General features: G+C 37.5%; 1 protein-coding gene across 1 annotated transcript in view; it reads left to right on the top strand.

The window, feature by feature from the left end:
- gpc4 (glypican 4) overlaps nucleotides 1-20,436 on the top strand; it is an 87,378-nt gene that overhangs the window by 34,448 nt on the left and 32,494 nt on the right. The window contains exon 2 of the mRNA XM_062964021.1: nucleotides 10,486-10,644. Within this exon, the coding sequence (XP_062820091.1) occupies nucleotides 10,486-10,644 (159 nt within the window). The remainder of the gene's footprint in view (nucleotides 1-10,485; nucleotides 10,645-20,436) is intronic.

The following is a 20,436-nucleotide window of genomic DNA, read 5'->3' as shown; positions in this document are numbered from 1 at the left end:
TGCATTATGCGCCGTCTGGTCCAGTAACACTGAGTGATCTGTGTGCCGGAGTCGGGCTCCTCCGTGCGCTTCAGCCCAGGCCTTGCTCAGTACGATCTGGTTTCTGTCCATCATGAAATGAGTGCCTTGGGACCCTTTTCCAAAACCCTTGGCTCTATCCTGCATGCAAACTATAGAATTTAATGCTATAGCATTTTTTAACCATGTCTGAAGTGACTTGAGAACCTACTGCGTCACTTCTGGTGTGAGAGAATTGGCCGTCTATGGAGACGTTGTCCAGGGGACGCCCTGATGTGTTATCATCCTGGGTTGTTGTATGTTTTCCGGGCTGTGTGGCCATGTTCTAGAAGTACAGTAGAGTCTCACTAATCCAAGCCTCGCTTGTCCAAGCCTCTGGATAATCCAAGCCATTTTTGTAGTCAATGTTTCCAATATATCGTGATATTTTGGTGCTAAATTCGTAAATACAGTAATGACAACATAACATTACTGCGTATTGAACTACTTTTTCTGTCAAATTTATTGTATAACATGAAATTTTGGTGCTTAATTTGTAAAATCATAACCTAATTTGATGTTTAATAGGCTTTTCCTTGATCAGTCCTTATAGTCCAAGATATTCGCTTATCCAAGCTTCTGCCGGCCCGTTTAGCTTGGATTAGTGAGACTCTACTGTATTCTTTCCTGACGTTTTGCCCACATCTATGGCAGGCATCCTCAGAGGTTGTGAGGCATGGAGAAACTCAGCAAGGAAGGTTTATATATATCTGTGGAAAGTCCAGGGTGAAAGAAGAACTCTTTGTCAGTTGGAGGCCAGTGTGAATGTTGTAGTTAATCACCTTAATTAGCATTCAATAGCTTCATCTCCTGGCTTCTTCCTGCCTGGGGGCATCCTTTGTTCAGAGTCATTAGCTGCCCCTGGCTCCCATGTCTGGAACTCCTCTGTTTTCAGAGTGTTAATCTTTATTTACTGTCCTGATTTTAAAGTTTTTTTTAATACAGTAGAGTCTCACTTATCCAAGACTCGCTCATCCAACATTCTGGATTATCCAACGCATTTTTGTAGTCAATGTTTTCAATACATCATGATATTTTGGTGCTAAATTCATAAATACAGTAATTGTTACATAGCATTACTACGTACTGAACTACTTTTTCTGTCAAACTTGTATAACATGATGTTTTGGTGCTTAATTTGTAAAATCATAACCTAATTTGATGTTTAATAGGCTTTTCCTTAATCCCTCCTTATTATCCAACATATTCACTTATCCAACCTTCTGCCGGCCCGTTTATGTTGGATAAGTGAGACTCTACTGTATTGATAAGCCAGATTTTTTTCATTTTCATGGTTTCTTCTTTTCTGTTGAAGTTGTCCACATGCTTGTGAATTTCAATGGCATGATAACTATCATGTAGTCTGACATAACTATCGTGTCAGATTACACAGAGAAGCCATTGAAACCATGAAAACGAACAAAATCTGGCTACCAGTATTAAAAAAAACTCAAAAATCAGAACAGTAAATAAGAAGCAACACTCTGAAAACAAAGGATTTCCAGACATGGGAGCCAGGGGCAGCTAACGACTCTGAACAAAGGATGCCCCCATCCTTTATTATACAGTAAATAATTACTGTATTTACGAATTTAGCACCAAAATATCACGATGTATTGAAAACATTGACTACAAAAAAGCGTTGGATAATCCAGAACGTTGGATAAGCGAGTCTTGGATAAGTGAGACTCTACTGTAATTACAATAAAACATTACTGCGTATCGAACTACTTTTTCTGTCAAATTTGTTGTATAACATGAAGTTTTGGTGCTTAATTTGTAAAATCATAACCTAATTTGATGTTTAATAGGCTTTTCCTTCATCCCTCCTTACTATCCAAGATATCCGCTTATCCAAGCTTCTACCGGCCCGTTTAGCTTGGATAAGTGAGACTCTACTGTATTATTATTATCCTGCTGGGAGGCTTCTCTCATGTCCCCACAAACTAGAGCTGATGGGCGGGAGCTCACCCTGTCTCATGTATTTGAACCGCCAACTTTCAAGTCAGCAACCCAACCTTCGGGTCAGCAGTTCAGCCGGCACAAGGGTTTAACCCATTGCTCCACCGCGGCTACTTCGCTATAGCATTGGAGGCAACTTCCACGTGGAAAAAAAAACTGTGCCGGCTTTGAGTCTGAACTTTGAAAAGTCCTCTCCAACACCTTGGAAGCTGCTAGTCCTGAATGCCATTGATAGGAGCTCCCAAAAGCATCCTTGAGACACCAAACCCGTTCTTTCCAAGACACATTCCGTGGGAATGGCTACATCAACATATATATATATATATATTTCCGAGACTGTGTTCATTTGGGACATTCATTTCCTTTAGCGAAAAAGGAAGGCGGGAGAAAGAACCAGCCGGACTCCCATGACCTTCTGAGTCTTGGTCATAAACTAAGCCTTGCGTCTGGTTTTGCTAAAAGTAGTGGGTGGTTTTTGAAAAAGGTGAATTATCGCAGCTGCCTTATTTTAAAGAAAAAATTTAAGCTTCTCTTCTCATGCCTCTGCGCATAGACACAATGCTAAATATATATATTTTTTTAAACTAAACATTGGAAGTGACTGAAATCAAAACAGACCACTGGTCCATCTAAACCTCAAGGTGTTTTGGACTGCAACTCCCACAATCCCTAACAGAACGCTTTACAGAACAGATTGTTAAACTATCAACCAATAAGAAATACACTGCCATAGATGTGGGAGAAACGTCAGGACAGAATACTTCTGGAACATGGCCACACAGCCCGAAAGACATACAACAACCCAATGCATCAGTATGCTGAATACATGAAGTTTGTAAATAAATCAACTATGTTACTTTTAACGAAGACTGCTGTATATACTCGAGTATAAGCTGACTCTAATATAAGCCGAGGCACCTAATTTTACCACAAAAAAACTGGGAAAACATTGACTCCAGTATAAGCCGAGGCTGGTAAATTTCAGAAATAAAAAATAGATACAGTAGAGTCTCACTTATCCAAGCCTCGCTTATCCAAGCCTCTGGATAATCCAAGCCATTTTTGTAGTCAATGTTTTCAATACATCATGATATTCTGGTGCTAAATTCGTAAATACAGTAATTACTACATAGCATTACTGCATATTGAACTACTTTTTCTGTCAAATTTGTTGTATAACATGATGTTTTGGTGCTTAATTTGTAAAATCATAACCTAATTTAATGTTTAATAGGCTTTTCCTTAGTGCCTCCTTATTATCCAACATATTTGCTTATCCAACATTCTGCCGGCCCGTTTATGTTGGATAAGTGAGACTCTACTGTAAATCAACTATGTTACTTTTAACGAAGACTACCGTATATACTCGAGTATAAGCCGACCTGAATATAAGCCGAGGCACCTAATTTTACCACAAAAAAACTGGGAAAACATTGACTCCAGTATAAGCCGAGGCTGGTAAATTTCAGAAATAAAAATAGATACCTATAAAATTACATTAATTGTGGGCATCAGTAGGTTAAATGTTTTTGAATATTTACATCAAGCTTAAATTTAAGGTAAGATTGTCCAACTCTGATCAAATCATTCTTCATCATCTTCTTCAATGTAAATGTGCTTATGTATCCTTTTAATAATAATAGAGTAAAATAATACCTGTAATAATAATAATAATAATAATAAATACAGTAGAGTCTCACTTATCCAAGCTAAACGGGCCGGCAGAAGCTTGGATAAGTGAATAACTTGGATAATAAGGAGAGATGAAGGAAAAGCCTATTAAACATCAAATTAGGTTATGATTTTACAAATTAAGCACCAAAACTTCATGTTATACAACAAATTTGACAGAAAAAGTAGTTCAATACGCAGTAATGTTATGTTGTAATTACTGTACTTACAAATTTATCACCAAAATATCACAATATATTGAAAACATTGAATACAAAAATGGCTTGGATTATCCAGAGGCTTAGATAAGCGAGGCTTGGATAAACGAGACTCTACTGTACAGGAAAATATTACAAGTAATAATAAATAGAGTAAAATAATAAATGCAATAATAATAAGATCAGAGTGAAATAATAAATGCATTATTAATAATAATAAATATAGAGTAAAATAAATGTAATAGTTGCAGCAATAATAGAGAAAAATAATAAATGTAATACAGTAGAGTCTCACTTATCCAACATAAACGGGCCGGCAGAACGTTGGATAAGCGAATATGTTGGATAATAAGGAGGGATTAAGGAAAAGCCTATTAAACATCAAATTAGGTTATGATTTTACAAATTAAGCACCAAAACATCATGTTATACAACAAATTTGACAGAAAAAGCAGTTTAATACGCAGTAATGCTATGTAGTAATTACTGTATTCACGAATTTAACACCAAAATATCATGATGTATTGAAAACATTGACTACAAAAATGCGTTGGATAATCCAGAACGTTGGATAAGCGAGTGTTGGATAAGTGAGACTCTACTGTAATACCAATAATAATTGAGAAAAATAATAAATGTAATAATACCAATAATAATTGAGAAAAATAATAAATGTACCATATATTCTCAGGTATAAGCTGACCCAAATATAAGGCAACCAGGACACTCACCCGAGTATAAGCTGAGGGGGGCTTTTTCAGTCTTAAAAACAGGGCTGAAACACTAGGCTTAAAACTAGGTAAAATTAGGTGTCTCGGCTGATATTTGGGTCGGCTTATACTCGAGTATATATGGTATATATTCGCACAAGCCCTCCGACCCCCTTTGATTTCCCGATATGGCCATAGGAAGCCCACCGGCAGCCGGGCCCTTTGGCTTGTCATGCCTCATCAGGTTTGCTTAGATCTTGAGTTTTCTCCTTGGCTTCACAAAGTAATGGAGACTTCCTTTCTCGCCCGGAGCGGCCCCTGAATCCCTCCGGGTCCCAGTCCTGAAAACTATGTTTTGGACACTGAGTTTATGGAATGTCTGTCCCCCAAAACAGTCGATATCCGTGGATTTTGCTCACCTGTGGAGCAAAACATAACATTACTGCGTATTGAACTACTTCTTCTGTCAAATTTGTTGTATAACACGATGTTTTGGTGCTTAATTTGTAAAATCATAACTTAATTTGATATTTAATAGGCTTTTCTTTAATCCCTCCTTATAATCCAAGATATTCGCTTATCCAAGCTTCTGCCAGCCCGTTTAGCTTGGATAAGTGAGACTCTACTGTATGTGTATGTGTATATATATATATATATGTGTGTGTGTGTGTGTGTGTGTGTAATATGCAATGTGATATATAATTAATTAGTAATAATAACAATAATGATAATCATCATCTTTATTTATAGGTCACCCTATCTCCCTGGGGGACTCAGGACATGTGATATATGTAATTTTAAAAATTATATACAGTAGAGTCTCACTTATCCAACACTCGCTTATCCAACGTTCTGGATTATCCAAGGCATTTTTGTAGTCAATGTTTTTAATACATCATGATATTTTTGGCCCTAAATTCGTAAATACAGTAACTACTACATAGCATTACTGCGTATTGAACTACTTTTTCTGTCAAATTTGTTGTTTTGGTGCTTAATTTGTAAAATCATAACCTAATTTGATGTGTAATAGGCTTTTCCTTAACTCCTCCTTATTATCCAACATACTTGCTTATCCAACGTTCTGCCAGCCCATTTATTTTGGATAAGTGAGACTACTGTATATGTATGTACACACATGCAATACGTATGTGTGTGTGTGTATATATATATATATACAGTAGAGTCTCGCTTATCCAACGTAAACGGGCCGGCAGAAAGTTGGATAAGGGAATATGTAGGATAATAAGGAGAGATTAAGGAAAAGACTATTAAACATCAAATTAGGTTTTTATTTTACAAATTAAGCACCAAAACATCATGTTATACAACAAATTTGACAGAAAAAGTAGTTCAATACACAGTAATTCTATGTAGTAATTACTGTATTTACGAATTTAGCACCAAAATATCACGATGTATTGAAAACATTGACTACAAAAATGCGTTGGATAATCCAGAACGTTGGATAAGTGAGACTCTACTGTATATCATTAGAAAAGAATTAAAACCGCAAACAAGGAGGCAGCCGAACACAAAAATGTTAATGTGGGATTTGTGTATTAGTAGTGTTTAAATGAAATTTGTGTCTAGCATGTATTGCATCATCCAGGAAATGCTATAGTGTGTAAAGAGTTAATTTGGTAAGAAGCTGTATTGACCTTGGATGTGTGGCTGGAACCAGATAGGAGTGTCCAGACTACAAGTGTGTTTGTATATAGCTGATTGCATCAGATGAGTTCTGTTCTGCCTATTGAGAAGATCTGTGCTGTTTGTCTAGATTGAAAGTCCTGTGTCTATTGTCTATTCTAAGATGCACTTTTGCCTATATACACACACATACCTGTACAGTATAGTCTCACTTATCCAAGACTCACTTATCCAAGGTTCTGGATTATTTAGAACTAGACTGCTTCTCCAAGGTTCTGGATTATCCAGAACGGACTAGAGTGTTGGCCAGACCTCTGTGGCTCTGATAGACGAGACAGGTCACAACCTTTGGCCCCAAGGCCGCTTGTCCATCCTTCCTTCCTGCCTTCTTCCCTTTGGGACCGCAATCCGTCAAATGCATTGGACCCTCCTCCTCCTCCTCCTCCTCCTCCTCCTCCTCCGTTGACGACTTCCTCCCAAAACGGCGACATAAAGGAGCCCGGCTAATCCAATTTCACACTAGACTTGCAGCCTCCTTATCAAGAGATATTAGGGCTTGCCTTATCATTGCTAATTAACATCTTGCACCAAAGGAAAAGGGGCCCGTTGGAGGGGAATGAAAAAAAAGGGGCAATTTAATGGGGCATTTTTAAAGCAGTTCGAAAGACCCTGGGCCACACAACGGGTCAGGTGCATTCAGTGCCGAAAACCTACGGCAATGATGGGCAAGCTTTTGCGCTTGGTGTGTCAAAATTCACCAAAAAACCTACCATGACTTGGGTGGTGTGTCACTTTGAGAAAAAAACAACAACCATAATTTCGCAATATGTATAGTTTAAATAACAAAAATGTATAATTGTTATATATAACTGTATTTAATAAATGAAACACTATTTACTACTCTTATGTCCATGTACAACAACCTATGGTACCTCTTGCAGTTTTCACGCTGATTTCTCTCTGTTCTAGTTTCAATGTAGTCATGAATAATGAATAATATAATAGTAATAATATGATAATATACTACAACAGTAATAGAATGATTATATATACTAGCTGTGCCCGGCCACGCGTTGCTGTGGCGAAGTCTGGTGGTATGGGAAATAAAGTATTGAGGAATTGGTGGTAGTTAAGGCAAAGGGTAAAGGTTTTCCCCTGACATTAAGTCCATTATAAATGGGTTATATAGCTTTGTGGAAGGGCCTTGAGTCTACACTGCCATATAATCCAGTTAAAATCTGATAATCTGTATTTTATAGGCAGTGTGGAAGATGCCTAAGTGAGGCCTAACTCTGCCTGTCCCCTGGGCTGAGTGTGTTGCTAGGAGACCAAGTGGGCGGAGCTTAGCCTTCTAACTGGCAGCAATTGGATAAAAACAATTATTCCTCTCCCTCTAATTAGGACTTTATTTTTCTTTTCTTTTTGTTGTATGAACGTAGAGGCATGGATGAGGGGTTGTGCTGCCAAGTTTAGTGTTTCTGGGATGTGTAGTTTTGTTGTTTTGTCCTAGGCCGAAATTTCATTACCCTTTTATACATATAGATAGATGGATATGGATATAGAATATAGAATAGAATATGGAATATGGAATATAGAATAGAATACAGAATATAGAGAATAGACTATAGAATATAGAGAATAGACTAGAGAATATGGAATAGAAGATATATAGATGTTATTATTATTTAAATGGGGTATCCATTTAAATAATACACACATAGGGGTTTTCACTTTTATTATGGATGGATATGGCTATAGAATATAGAATATAGAATAGAATATAGAGAATAGAATATAGAATATGGAATAAAAGATAGAAGATATATAGATGTTATTATTATTTAAATGGGGTATCCATTTAAATAATACACACATATGGGTTTTCACTTTTATTATGGATGGATATGGATATAGAATATAGAATAGAATATGGAATATAGAATAGAATATAGAATATGGAATAGAAGATATATGGAATGGAATTAATTATATATACGTTTTTAAGGTTTTATAATGTGTTTTAACAATGTTATTAATAGATCTTTTATTGTTTTGTTTTTATGATTGTATTTTGGGCATTAAATTTTGCCAATTTTTGTAAGCCGCCCTGAGTCCCCTCGGGTGAGAAGGGCGGGATATAAATGTTGTAAATAAATAAATAAATATAGATACATCATTATTATTAATAATTTATAGATATGTTATTATTAATAATAATATAGATATGTTAATAATAATAATAATAATAATATGTTATTATTATTTAAATGGGGTACCTGGGTGTTGTAGTTTTGTAAGGTCCGGTGCCTTCCCAAACTACAGATTCCAAAGTTGCATCGTATTGAGCCATGTGTATCAAACTGCATTCATTCTCTAGTGTAGACGCACCCAGAAAGGGCCCAGGACTCAAACTACAACTCCCAGGATTGCATTGCATTGAACCCGGTCCGGTAAAATGATGCAACACTGCAGTAATTCTATAGTGTAGACGCACTCTTTTGTCAACGGAGATAAACCTATTTTAAAAATGCCATCTTCTTTGGTGGAAGTCCCCCCTTGGAAGACCCATGACCTTTTTTGAAAAAGGACATTAGAAATAAGGCGCTTTCCCCCCAGTCAATGGCCTTAAAAGCCACATTCCGTGCATAGTTTTCAAAGGGGGTCCCTTCGGGGTCGCCTTCAGTTCTCCCCATCTTCTCTTTCTTTCTCCCAGAAGACCCTTCTGCACAAAAAAGGAAAAAAAGGTTACAACCCTCCAAAATCCTTTTCCCGCTTCCTATGTGGAGGAGGAGAACACAGTCCCAGTCTCCTTCCCCATCAATAAAATAAAGTCAGAATACTTTATACAAATCACTTAAAGGAGAGAGGCACAATGGGACATCCGACTGTTTTATTTCTTAATGGTTCTTGCGGTCACTAGTAAAACCAGTAACCCTTTGCTAAACTTCGCTAGAGCTGTAATAGTTTATATACAGGTACAGTAGAGTCTCACTTATCCAACATAAATGGGCCGGCAGAATGTTGGATAAGCTAATATGTTGGATAATAAGGAGGCATTAAGGAAAAGCCTATTAAACATCAAATTAGGTTATGATTTTACAAATGAAGCACCAATGTCATGTTAGACAACAAATTTGGCAGAAAAAGTAGTTCAATACGCAGTAATGCTATGTAGTAATTACTGTGTTTATGAATTTAGCACCAAAATATCACGATATATTGAAAACATTGACTACAAAAATGTGTTGGATAATCCAGAATGTTGCATAAGTGAGACTCTACTGTATTATTATTATTATTATTATTATTATTATTGACACAACGACATAGTCTGACACAGCAGACAAGATAGATATGCTGGATTTCGTATCACAAAATCACAAGTCGAACACTCCCCAAGTGTCTAGGATTGTGTGATGTATTTTTGGATGATGTGTGCAGATCCCAGTAGGGTGGCCTTTTGCAGCTGGCAGATCGTAATTTTGTCAATGTCTGTTGTTTCCAAATGCCGGCTGAGATCTTTTGGCACGGCACCCAATGTGCCCATCACCACCGGGACCACCTCCACTGGTTTCTGCCAGAGTCTTTGAAGTTCAATCTTGAGGTCCTGATAGTGGCTGAGTTTTTCCTGTTGTTTTTCGTCGATGCGACTGTCTGGATTCCTTCAATTTTGTCAAAGAACTTTCCATGCAATGTTTTGTTGTGCCAGCTGTCAGCTCTAGTTTTTAGTGCGGTTTTCTTGTACTGGTTTTTTGTCTGCTGTGCTTTGAGGAGTTGTTATTATTATTATTATTATTATTATTATTATTATTATTATTATTATTATTATCCAGATCCACTGTTGTTTGGGTCTTACTGTAATAATAATAACAACAATAATAACAACAGGTCTCAGGTTTGGGCCCTGAAACCTGATCCTGAACTGTACTAAATGTATGGATGTAAAGAGGCTCTAAATGTAAATGCATGCATGCAAATAAAGCCTCGTGCAGACATATGCATGCAAGCACAAACTAATACGAGCATTCGTATTTGCCTGTGCTTGCATGCATATGTCTGTGTGTGGTTGCATTTGCGCGCATGTATTTACATTAACTTTGTTTGCATCCATGAATGCTCCTAAGTCCCAGCCTCCCATTCTTTGTGCCGCACCTTTGCAAACGGCATGGCGTCCCGTGTTCCGGAGCATTAACGTCTTCCCTTTGATGTGTTTCCAGGCGATCACTTGAAAGTCTGCCCTCAAGGCTATACATGCTGCTCCCAAGAAATGGAAGAGAAATATGGCCAGCAGAGTAAACACGACTTCCGCAACGCCGTCGTCGAGCTCAGCAGCAATTTGCAAGCCGTTTTCAGCTCCCGGTACAACAAGTTTGATGGTGAGTTTGGCGAAACCTTAATATAAAATACCTCTCTGTTTTTTTTTCTGGGGTTTTAGTGGGTGCATCTACACTGTAGAGTTGATGCAGTTTGTCACCACTTGGACGTGAGAGTTATCGTTCTGTAAAACCTTTTGCCTCCTCTGCCAAAGGATGCTGGAGCCTCAACAAACTATCATTCCCATCATTCTGCGGCATTGACCCCTGACAGATCAAGTGGTGTCAAAACTAGATTCATTCTAAATAATAATAATAATCACACAGTCCTACATCACACAGTCCTAGACTCTTGGGAAGTGTTCGACTTGTGATTTTGTGAAACGAAATCCAGCATGTCTATCTTGTTTGCTGTGTCATATAATAACAATAATAATAATAATAATAATAATAATAATAATAATAATAATAATAATAATAATGCTGCACCCCTCCTTGAGGACAGGCAAGTAAGACATTATTATTATTATTATTATTATTATTATTATTATTATTATTATTATTATTATTATTTTATGACACAGCAAACAAGATAGATCTGCTGGATTTCATATCACAAAATCACAAGTCAAACACTTCCCAAGTGTCTAGGACTGTGTGATGTATTTTCAGATGATGCGTGCAGATCCCAGCAGGGTGGCCTTTTGCAGTTGGCAGATCGTGATTTTGTCAATGTCTATTGTTTCCAAATGCCGACTGAGCTCTTTTGGCATGGCACCCAGTGTGCCCATCACCACCGGGACCACCTGCACTGGTTTCTACCAGAGTCTTAGAAGTTCAGTCTTGAGGTCCTGATAGCGGCTGAGTTTTTCCTGTTGTTTTTTGTCAATGCGACTGTCACCTGGGATGGCAAGATCTATTATTATTATTATTATTATTATTATTATTATTATTATTATTATTATTATTATAGTAGAGTCTCACTTATCTAAGTGAAATGGGCCGGCAGAACCTTGGATAAGCGAATATCTTGGATAATGAGGGATTAAGGAAAAGCCTATTAAACATCAAATTAGGTTATGATTTTACAAATTAAGCACCAAGACATCATGTTAATACAACAAATTTTACAGAAAAAGTAGTTCAATACGCAGTAATGCTATGTAGTAATTACTGTATTTATGAATTTAGCACTAAAATATCACGATATATTGAAAACATTGACACAAAAATGCATTGGATAATCCAGAAGCTTGGATAAGCGAGTCTTGGATAAGTGAGACTACTGTATTATTGTAGAGAACAGGCAAGTAAGACATTATTATTATTATTATTATTATTATTATTATTATTATTATTATTGTATTTTCTTATTATTATTGTCAATAATAATAGTAGTAGTAGTAGTAGTAATAATAATAATAATAATAATAATAATAATAAAAATTACGATCTGCCAACTGCAAAAGGCCACCCTGCTGGGATCTGCGCGCATCATCCGAAAATACATCACACAGTCCTAGACACTTGGGAAGTATTCGACTTGTGATTTTGTGATATGATATCCAGCATGTCTATTTTGTTTGCTGTGTCATAAAATAATAATAATAATAATAATAATAATAATAATAATAATAATAATAATAGTGTCTTACTTGCCGGTCCTCAAGGAGAGGTGCAGCATAGGTAAACCCATATAGATAAAAGGTAAATAATAATAAATAACGGCAGGTCAAGTGGTGTCAAACTGCATTCATTCTAAATAATGTAGTCGACAGCCGCTTGAGTATCTATAATTGGGAGAAATGCGGGAGAAAATATAAAAGTATATAATCATACATCAAAAGACATTGACATAAGACTAAAATAATCCATGTCATTAAAATACCAATAATAATAATAATAATAATAATAATAATAATAATAATAATAGATGCATCCTAACTAGATTTTGGTATCCTAACCAATGGAAATGGATCCATGCGCCATGATAGTTCAAGTGATGTCAAGAGGCATTAATTCTGCAGTGTAGATTCACCCTATTCTTTCCCGCATCCCTTTGCAATTGACTCTTGGAGGTTAAATGACTCACGGTTTATGGGTAAAATGGTTAGAGAAAGCTGCTTGTTTTGCAAACCTGTTGGCTCAGAATATTTGCTGATGAAGACATGTGGTTTAATGTTCCCATCTGAGTCTCGGTTGTACCGTCTGGAGCATAAAGGAGAGACGGACTTTTGCTTTATTGTTAGAAGTGACTCACGGGCCTTTGCCTGCCTTGTTTTCCTGGCATTTCCAGCTCTGAAAATAGATCTTTGTACCACTTTTGAACTAGAGTAGCCTCACACTTGGGATTCCTGGGAACGTTGGATAAGCGAATGTTGGATAAATGAGACTCTACTGTATTTATATTTAACAGACCCTTTTCACCACCCAACTGTCTGTGGACATCCTAGTGCTCACTCCCTCCGATATATCCGGATATACGTGGAGAAAATCACTTTGTCTGAAAAGCTTGGGAGCTGCCACTAAATGCTCATTCACACTATGCAACTTTAGTGCTATGATTCCACATTGACAGTCATGGAAACTTTTAGAAAATCTTTTTTAGATGTAAACAAAGAGAGGAAAATGAGCTGCCACGACGGCACAGTCTCACGATTCAAATCATAATGTCAGGGAAACCTTTATATTTACCTTTAGGATGGCAATTCCTAAAATCCTCCCACTGGGAGTCAGGACTATTGATTGCTGCCCTGAAAGTATGGATTTTAACAACAACAAAAAATAGCCAACTCCATATATGTCATGCATTTGAACTGTTCCTTATTGGTATTTTGACAACCAAGCAACCGTATTCACAAACTGTCCAACCTTTCCAATAATCCCATTGGCCTTTTTAGCTGCCGCGTCACATTCTTGGCTCATGTTCAGCTGGTTCTCCATTAAGACTCCCAGATCACATAGAACTCTGTTGTCAATCCAGGCATCAATCACCCTACATTTTATCCTTGTTGTGAGTTTGTTGGAGGGCTTTTCTCGGGTTCGCTTGCCCCAAGATCAACCCCTCCGGCCTTGAGGCTGCCGCTATCTCGACCTTTCGAAGGGCAAATGCAATCCGCACCTTCCATTTGTCTAGGAAAGCCGGCAGGTCCTTAAACATAAGCCGGTCGGTTTTAGAGATTACGAGGCCCTTGTTTTACAGGGCTGTAAAGGCGCTGGCTCTACAAAGGCAAGGCAAACAAATGGGGACGGAGGTCAACACGTGGTGGCTGCTGAGACTTTCTTGGAAAGGGACAAAGGGAGGCACATGGGGAACACTTGAGCAGACTTCCAATGACAGTGCAATGACCCATGGTTTTGGAAATTGTAGTTGACCCGCAGTCACGGAACACTGCGATTCCGACCGACTAAACTTGGCACGCATAGCCAACATGGCCAACTTTGAATACCAGGGAGTTTTGGGTGGAACTGACCTTTGATTCTGGGAGTTGTAGTTCACCTGCATCTGGAGAGCACTGAACCCAACCAGCGATGGACCTGGACCAAACTTGGCACACATACCCAACATGGCCAACTTTGAATACCAGGGAGTTTTGGGTGGAACTGACCTTTGATTCTGGGAGTTGTAGTTCACCTGCATCCAGAGAGCACTGAACCCAACCAGCGATGGACCTGGACCAAACTTGGCATGCATACCCAACATGGCCAACTTTGAATACCAGGGAGTTTTGGGTGGAACTGACCTTTGATTCTGGGAGTTGTAGTTCGCCTGCATCCAGAGAGCACTGAACCCAACCAGCGATGGACCTGGACCAAACTTGGCATTCATACCCAACATGGCCAACTTTGAATACCAGGGAGTTTTGGGTGGAATTGACCTTTGATTCTGGGAGTTGTAGTTCATTTATAATTCATCTAAAGCAAACTTGCCCAACATAACAAACTTTAAGTACTGATGGAATTTCTCAGGGTTAACCTGGCATGATGTGAGATGTGGTTAATCCACAACCTTATACATTTTGTAGAATTAAAAATGGCTTCTCCATAATTTTCTACTGCGGTCCATACAAAGAAATGATTTGGGAATAGGACTTGGTGGGGACGGCATCAGCTGGATACTGGGAGTTGCAGTGCCAAACCAAGGAAGTCTGCAAAACACCTGGGACCTGGATACGGAAATCTTTGCACAATTCAGGAGCGAGAAAAGTTCAAAAGTTCCCTGCGCCGTTCGGGGTGGTGTCTGTGCACAAAACATGTGTTAGCACTTATCGGCACCGGAAGGGCATGGCAGAGCCCAAGAAGGATGATGGGGAGGAAAGAAGCTTTTATTTAAAGAACCAAGAAACAGAGTTCTTCGAAAAGGGGTTGGACGAACAACCGAAGAAGTCTCGGAGAAACAAAAACAGGGCACAAAAAGGAGTTTTGGGGAGAGTTGGAGACGTTTCCGGTCACTGGTGGGTCTCCAAAGATGCCCCTTTTTCTCCTTTTGATATACTGAGAAAATTCCCAATTTTGGCTATTTCTCAGCAGCTCGAATCAGGCAGAAAGGCTGGTTCTGCACTGAGCATATAATGCAGTTTGAACTACATTATAGGGTCAGTGTCGAAATGTATAATGCAGTTGAATGAAGTTTAAACTGCACTATATGGGTCGACAGTGAGCATATGATACTGTCCAAAATGCATTATTATTGCAATTAACAATACCAATAACATGGTAATATCAATAATAATATTAACAATAATAATATTAATAATACTGTGTAACACGGTTTTTGTTCCTGGGTTATAAATGTCATTTTCCATATACAGTAGAGTCTCACTTATCCAAGCCTCGCTTATCCAAGCTTCTGGATTATGCAAGCCATTTTTGTAGTCAATGTTTTCAATACAGTAGAGTCTCACTTATCCAACACTCGCTTATCCACCGTTCTGGATTATCCAACGCATTCTTGTAGTCAATGGTTTCAATGCATCATGATATTTTGGTGCTAAATTTGTAAATATAGTAATTACTACTTAACATTACCGCATATTGAACTACTTTTTCTGTCAAATTTGTTGTCTAACATGATCTTTTGGTGCTTCATTTGTAAAATCATAATCTATTTTGACATTTAATAGGCTTTTCCTTAATCCCTCCTTATTATCCGACATATTCGCTTATCCAACGTTCTGCTGGCCCGTTTATGTTGGATAAGTGAGACTCTACTGTATATCGTGATAATTTAGTGCTAAATTTGTAAATACAGTAATTACAACATAACATTCATAAATACAGTAATAATAAAGCATTGTTGCATATTGAACTACTTTTTCTGTCCAATTTGTTGTATAACATGTTTTGGTGCTTCATTTGTAAAATCATAACCTAATTTGATGTTTAATAGGCTTTTCCTTAATGCCTCCTTATTATCCAACATATTCGCTTATGTAATGCTATGTAATGTAATGTAATGCTATGTAGTAATTGCTGTATTTATGAATTTAGCACCAAAATATCAAGATGTATTGAAAACATTGACTTCAAAAATGCGTTGGATAATCCAGAATGTTGGATAAGCGAGTGTTGGATAAGTGAGACTCTACTGTAGTAGTAATAGTTGTTATTGTTATTATTATTATTATGGTACTATACCACTATAAAAGGTAAAGGTTTCCACTGACATTAAGTCCAGTTGTGTCTGACTCTGGGGGTTGGTGCTCATCTCCATTTCTAAGCCGAAGAGCCGGCGTTGTCCGTAGACACCTCCAAAGTTATGTGGCCATAGGCATAACTGCATGGAGCACCATTACCTTCCCACCAGAGCTGTACCTATTGATTTACTCACATTGGCATGTTTTCGTACTGCTATGTTGGCAGAAGCTGGAGCTAATAGCGGGAGCTCACTCCGCTCCCGGGATTTGAACCTGGGACCTTTTGGTCTGCAAGTTCAGCAGCTCAGCGCTTTAACACACTTTGCCACCGGGGCTCCTTGGAAGCCTAGAAAAGCCTTTTGATTCCAGAGGCTTCCAACCCAACCCTTTCTTGACCTCTTAGTGCCTTCGTTCCTTCCCATTGCTGGCATTTCCTCCATCCGTTTTCTTTCCCTCCTCGTCTCCTCTGACCCCGTCCTTCCTTTGGGTTGGTCTATATGCCATAAAGATTAGCTGGAAGGGGATGCATAAACGTCCCATCCACTCAATCATCCCGAACGCTTGCCTTTTGGAAAGGCATCCAAATAGGAAAGACTATGGGAAGCTCACCCTAAAAAGAGAAACATTAGGACCCAATTGGTTCTGGAAGGAAAGCCTCTCCAATGCCCTGAATACAAATAATTTGAACACTATCCTATTAACACCATTTCTATTAACACACTTTTTGTTCTGGGTTGTGAATGTCATTTCGTAATTGGTTTGATCATAAAAACATGGAGAACGTATATACCATATATACTCGAGTATAAGCCGACCAGAATACAAACCGAGGCACCTAATTTTACCACAAAAACACTGGGAAAACATTGACTCCAGAATAAACTGAGAGTGGTAAATTTCAGAAATAAAAATAGATACCCATAAAATTACATTAATTGAGGCATCAGTAGGTTCAATGTTTTTGAATATTTACATCAAGCTCAAATTTAAGATAAGCCATGTAAGCCGCCCCGAGTCCCTTCGGGGAGATGGGGCGGGCGGGGTATAAAAATAAAGTAGTTATTATTATTATTATTATTATTATTATTATTATTATTATTATTATTATTATTATAAGACTGTCCAACTCTGATCAAATCATTCTTCTCATCTTCTTCAATGAAAATAGATACCAATAAAATTACATTAATCGAGGCATCAGTAGGTTCAATATTTTTAAATATTGACAAAGCTCAAATTTAAGATAAGACTGTCCTACTCTGATCAAATCATTATTCTCATCTTCTTCCATGTCAATGTGCTTATGTATCCTTTTAATAATAATAGAGTAAAATAATACATGTATAAATAATAATAATAAATACAGGAAAATAATACATATAATAATAAATAAAGTAAAATAATAAATGCAATAATAATACAGTAGAGTCTCACTTATCCAACATAAACGGGCTGGCAGAATGTTGGATAAGCGAATATGTTGGATAATAAGGAGGCATTAAGGAAAAGCCTATTCAACATCAAATTAGGATCTGATTTTACAAATGAAGCACCAAAACATCATGTTAGACAACAAATTTTGCAGAAAAAGTAGTTCAATACGCAGTAATGCTATGTAGTAATTACTGTATTTATGAATTTAGCACCAAAATATTACAATATATTGAAAACATTGACTACAAAAATGCATTGGATAATCCAGAACGTTGGATAAGCGAGTGTTGGATAAGTGAGACTCTACTGTAATAAGATCAGAGTGAAATAATAAATGTATTAATAATAATAATAATAAAAATAGAGTAAAATAAATGCAATAGTAGCAACAATAATAGAGAAAAATAATAAATGCAATAATAATAACAATAATAAGATCAGAGTGAAATAATGAATTTATTATTAATAATAAAAATAGAGTAAATAAATGTAATACAGTAGAGTCTCACTTATACAACATAAACGGGCCGGCAGAACGTTGGATAAGCGAATATGTTGGATAATAAGGAGGGATTAAGGAAAGGCCTATTACACATCAAATTAGGTTATGATTTTACAAATTAAGCACCAAAACATCATGTTAGACAACAAATTTGACAGAAAAAGTAGTTCAATACACAGTAATGCTATGTAGTAATTACTGTATTTACAAATTTATCACCAAAATATCACGATGTATTGAAAACATTGACTACAAAAATGCGTTGGATAATCCAGAATGTTGGATAAGCGAGACTCTACTATAGTAGCAAAAATAATAGAGAAAAATAATAAATGTACCATATATTATCGAGTATAAGCTGACCCAAATATAAGCCAACCAGGACCCTCATTCTAGTATAAGCCGAGGGGGGCTTTTTCAGTCTTAAAAAGAGGGCTGAAAAACTAGGCTTATACTCGAGTATATACAGTAGATTGTTTTTGTGGGTGGGATGATCTTACCAATCCAACATAGTTTGTGTCAGCCATGAAAACAAAAGTTTCTGGAGTGGAACAACAATGAAACATGAAATAACACTTTGAAACCAGAAACAGAAAATTGTTCACATTTTGTTACGTAGTGTCATTGCTCTTTTATTTGTGTCTAAAAGAACACAGTCCACATTTGCTAGTTAGGAGCACAGGGCACCCCCTTCCCGAAAGTAGAAAACTGTTTAAACTTGGTTGCTGTGAGCTTTCCAGGTTGTATGGCGATGTTCCAGAAGCATTCTCTCCTGATGTTTCGCCCACATTTATGGCAGGCATCCTCAGAGGTTGTGAGGTCTGTTGGAAACTAGGCAAGTGAGGTTTATATATATGTGGGATATATAAAGGAAGGAAGGAAGCAGCCAGGCTTTGAAGCTGCAAGGTTATTCAATGCTAATCAAGGTGGCCAATTGCAACATTCACCCTTGCCTCCAACAGACAAGAGTTCTTTCTCCCACCCTGGACCTTCCACAGATATATAAACCCCACTTGCCGAGTTTCCAGCCATAAATGTGGGTGAAATGTCAGGAGAGAATGCTTCGGGAACATGGCCAGACATCCCGGAAAACTCACAGCAACCCAGTGATTCCAGCCATGAAAGCCTTCGATAACACAAATCCTTATTATTTTTATTATTATTATTATTATTTAGAATGAACTGTCATGGCACATGGATCCATTCCATTCCGCTGGCCCCATTTCTGGAACCAATATCTAATTAGGGTGCACCGACACTTTAATTAATTAATTATTAATAATAATATTGTCAATAATTAGCCATAATTATTTATAATTATTGATAATAATAATTATCAATAATATTAATAAATTACTTGTTATTAGTTATTAATTATTGATTATTATTAACTGCTTTTTTAAATTAAGAGAATACCTCTGTATTTCTACATCTTCTAGCCAGACCGTATGTCAACTTCTGCTGGAAAATGGTTATAGAAGTCCAGTGTAGGCATAGAAATCCCTAGGTCCTCCAGCATGATTGGAAAAGGTTGACATATTATTATTATTATTATTATTATTATTATTATTATTATTATTATTATTATGTTTATATCCTGCTTTTTCTCTCCATTCGGAGACTCAAAAGTGGCTCACAACTAAAAGCATTGGAATATGACTTAAAATAGACCGTAGAGGCCCATAGGAGAGAGATTCCCAGAGAGTTGTTCTCCCTAGAAATCTCTAGGTCTTCTCTCTAGGTCCTCCAGCACCGACTGGAAAAGGTTGACCATGGAGGACCTAGAGATTCCTAGCAAGGACGTGTGGAATCAATTCTGCAGAAGTCCAAAATGCAAATGTGGAGGGATGACTCTATGATGTTCAGGAAGGGCTTTCTAACTCCATCCAACCAACTTCCCAGCTTCTTGTGTTGGAAAGGTTGGAGAGGGCCTTTTTGGTGGTTGCTCCCAGGCTTTTGAATTCACTCCCAAGAGATGTGTTGTGACTCAGCCTTTGTGTGACTCTGATGAGGATTCTGGGATGCAGTTTCTAGATGATGGGATTCCGGTTCAGGATGAGTTTCAAGATGACTCTGATGGGAATTATGGGATTCAGGTGCAGAGTGTTCCTGCTGTGGGAGATGAGGAGCAGGGAGGCTTTCCCACGGGAAGAAATGATGTTGTTACTGGTGATGGTTTTCAGGTGCAAGAAGCAGAAAGGGAGAGTAGCTCCCAGCCTGATAACACTAACAAGCCCTGTGGCCTTGAAAACGATAAGCCCGCTTCTCTCGATCGGGCCAGTC

This window comes from Anolis carolinensis, unplaced genomic scaffold, assembly GCF_035594765.1.
Source record: "Anolis carolinensis isolate JA03-04 unplaced genomic scaffold, rAnoCar3.1.pri scaffold_12, whole genome shotgun sequence".
Classification (NCBI taxonomy): domain Eukaryota; kingdom Metazoa; phylum Chordata; class Lepidosauria; order Squamata; family Dactyloidae; genus Anolis; species Anolis carolinensis.
This window is presented reverse-complemented; position numbering and strand designations above follow the sequence as displayed.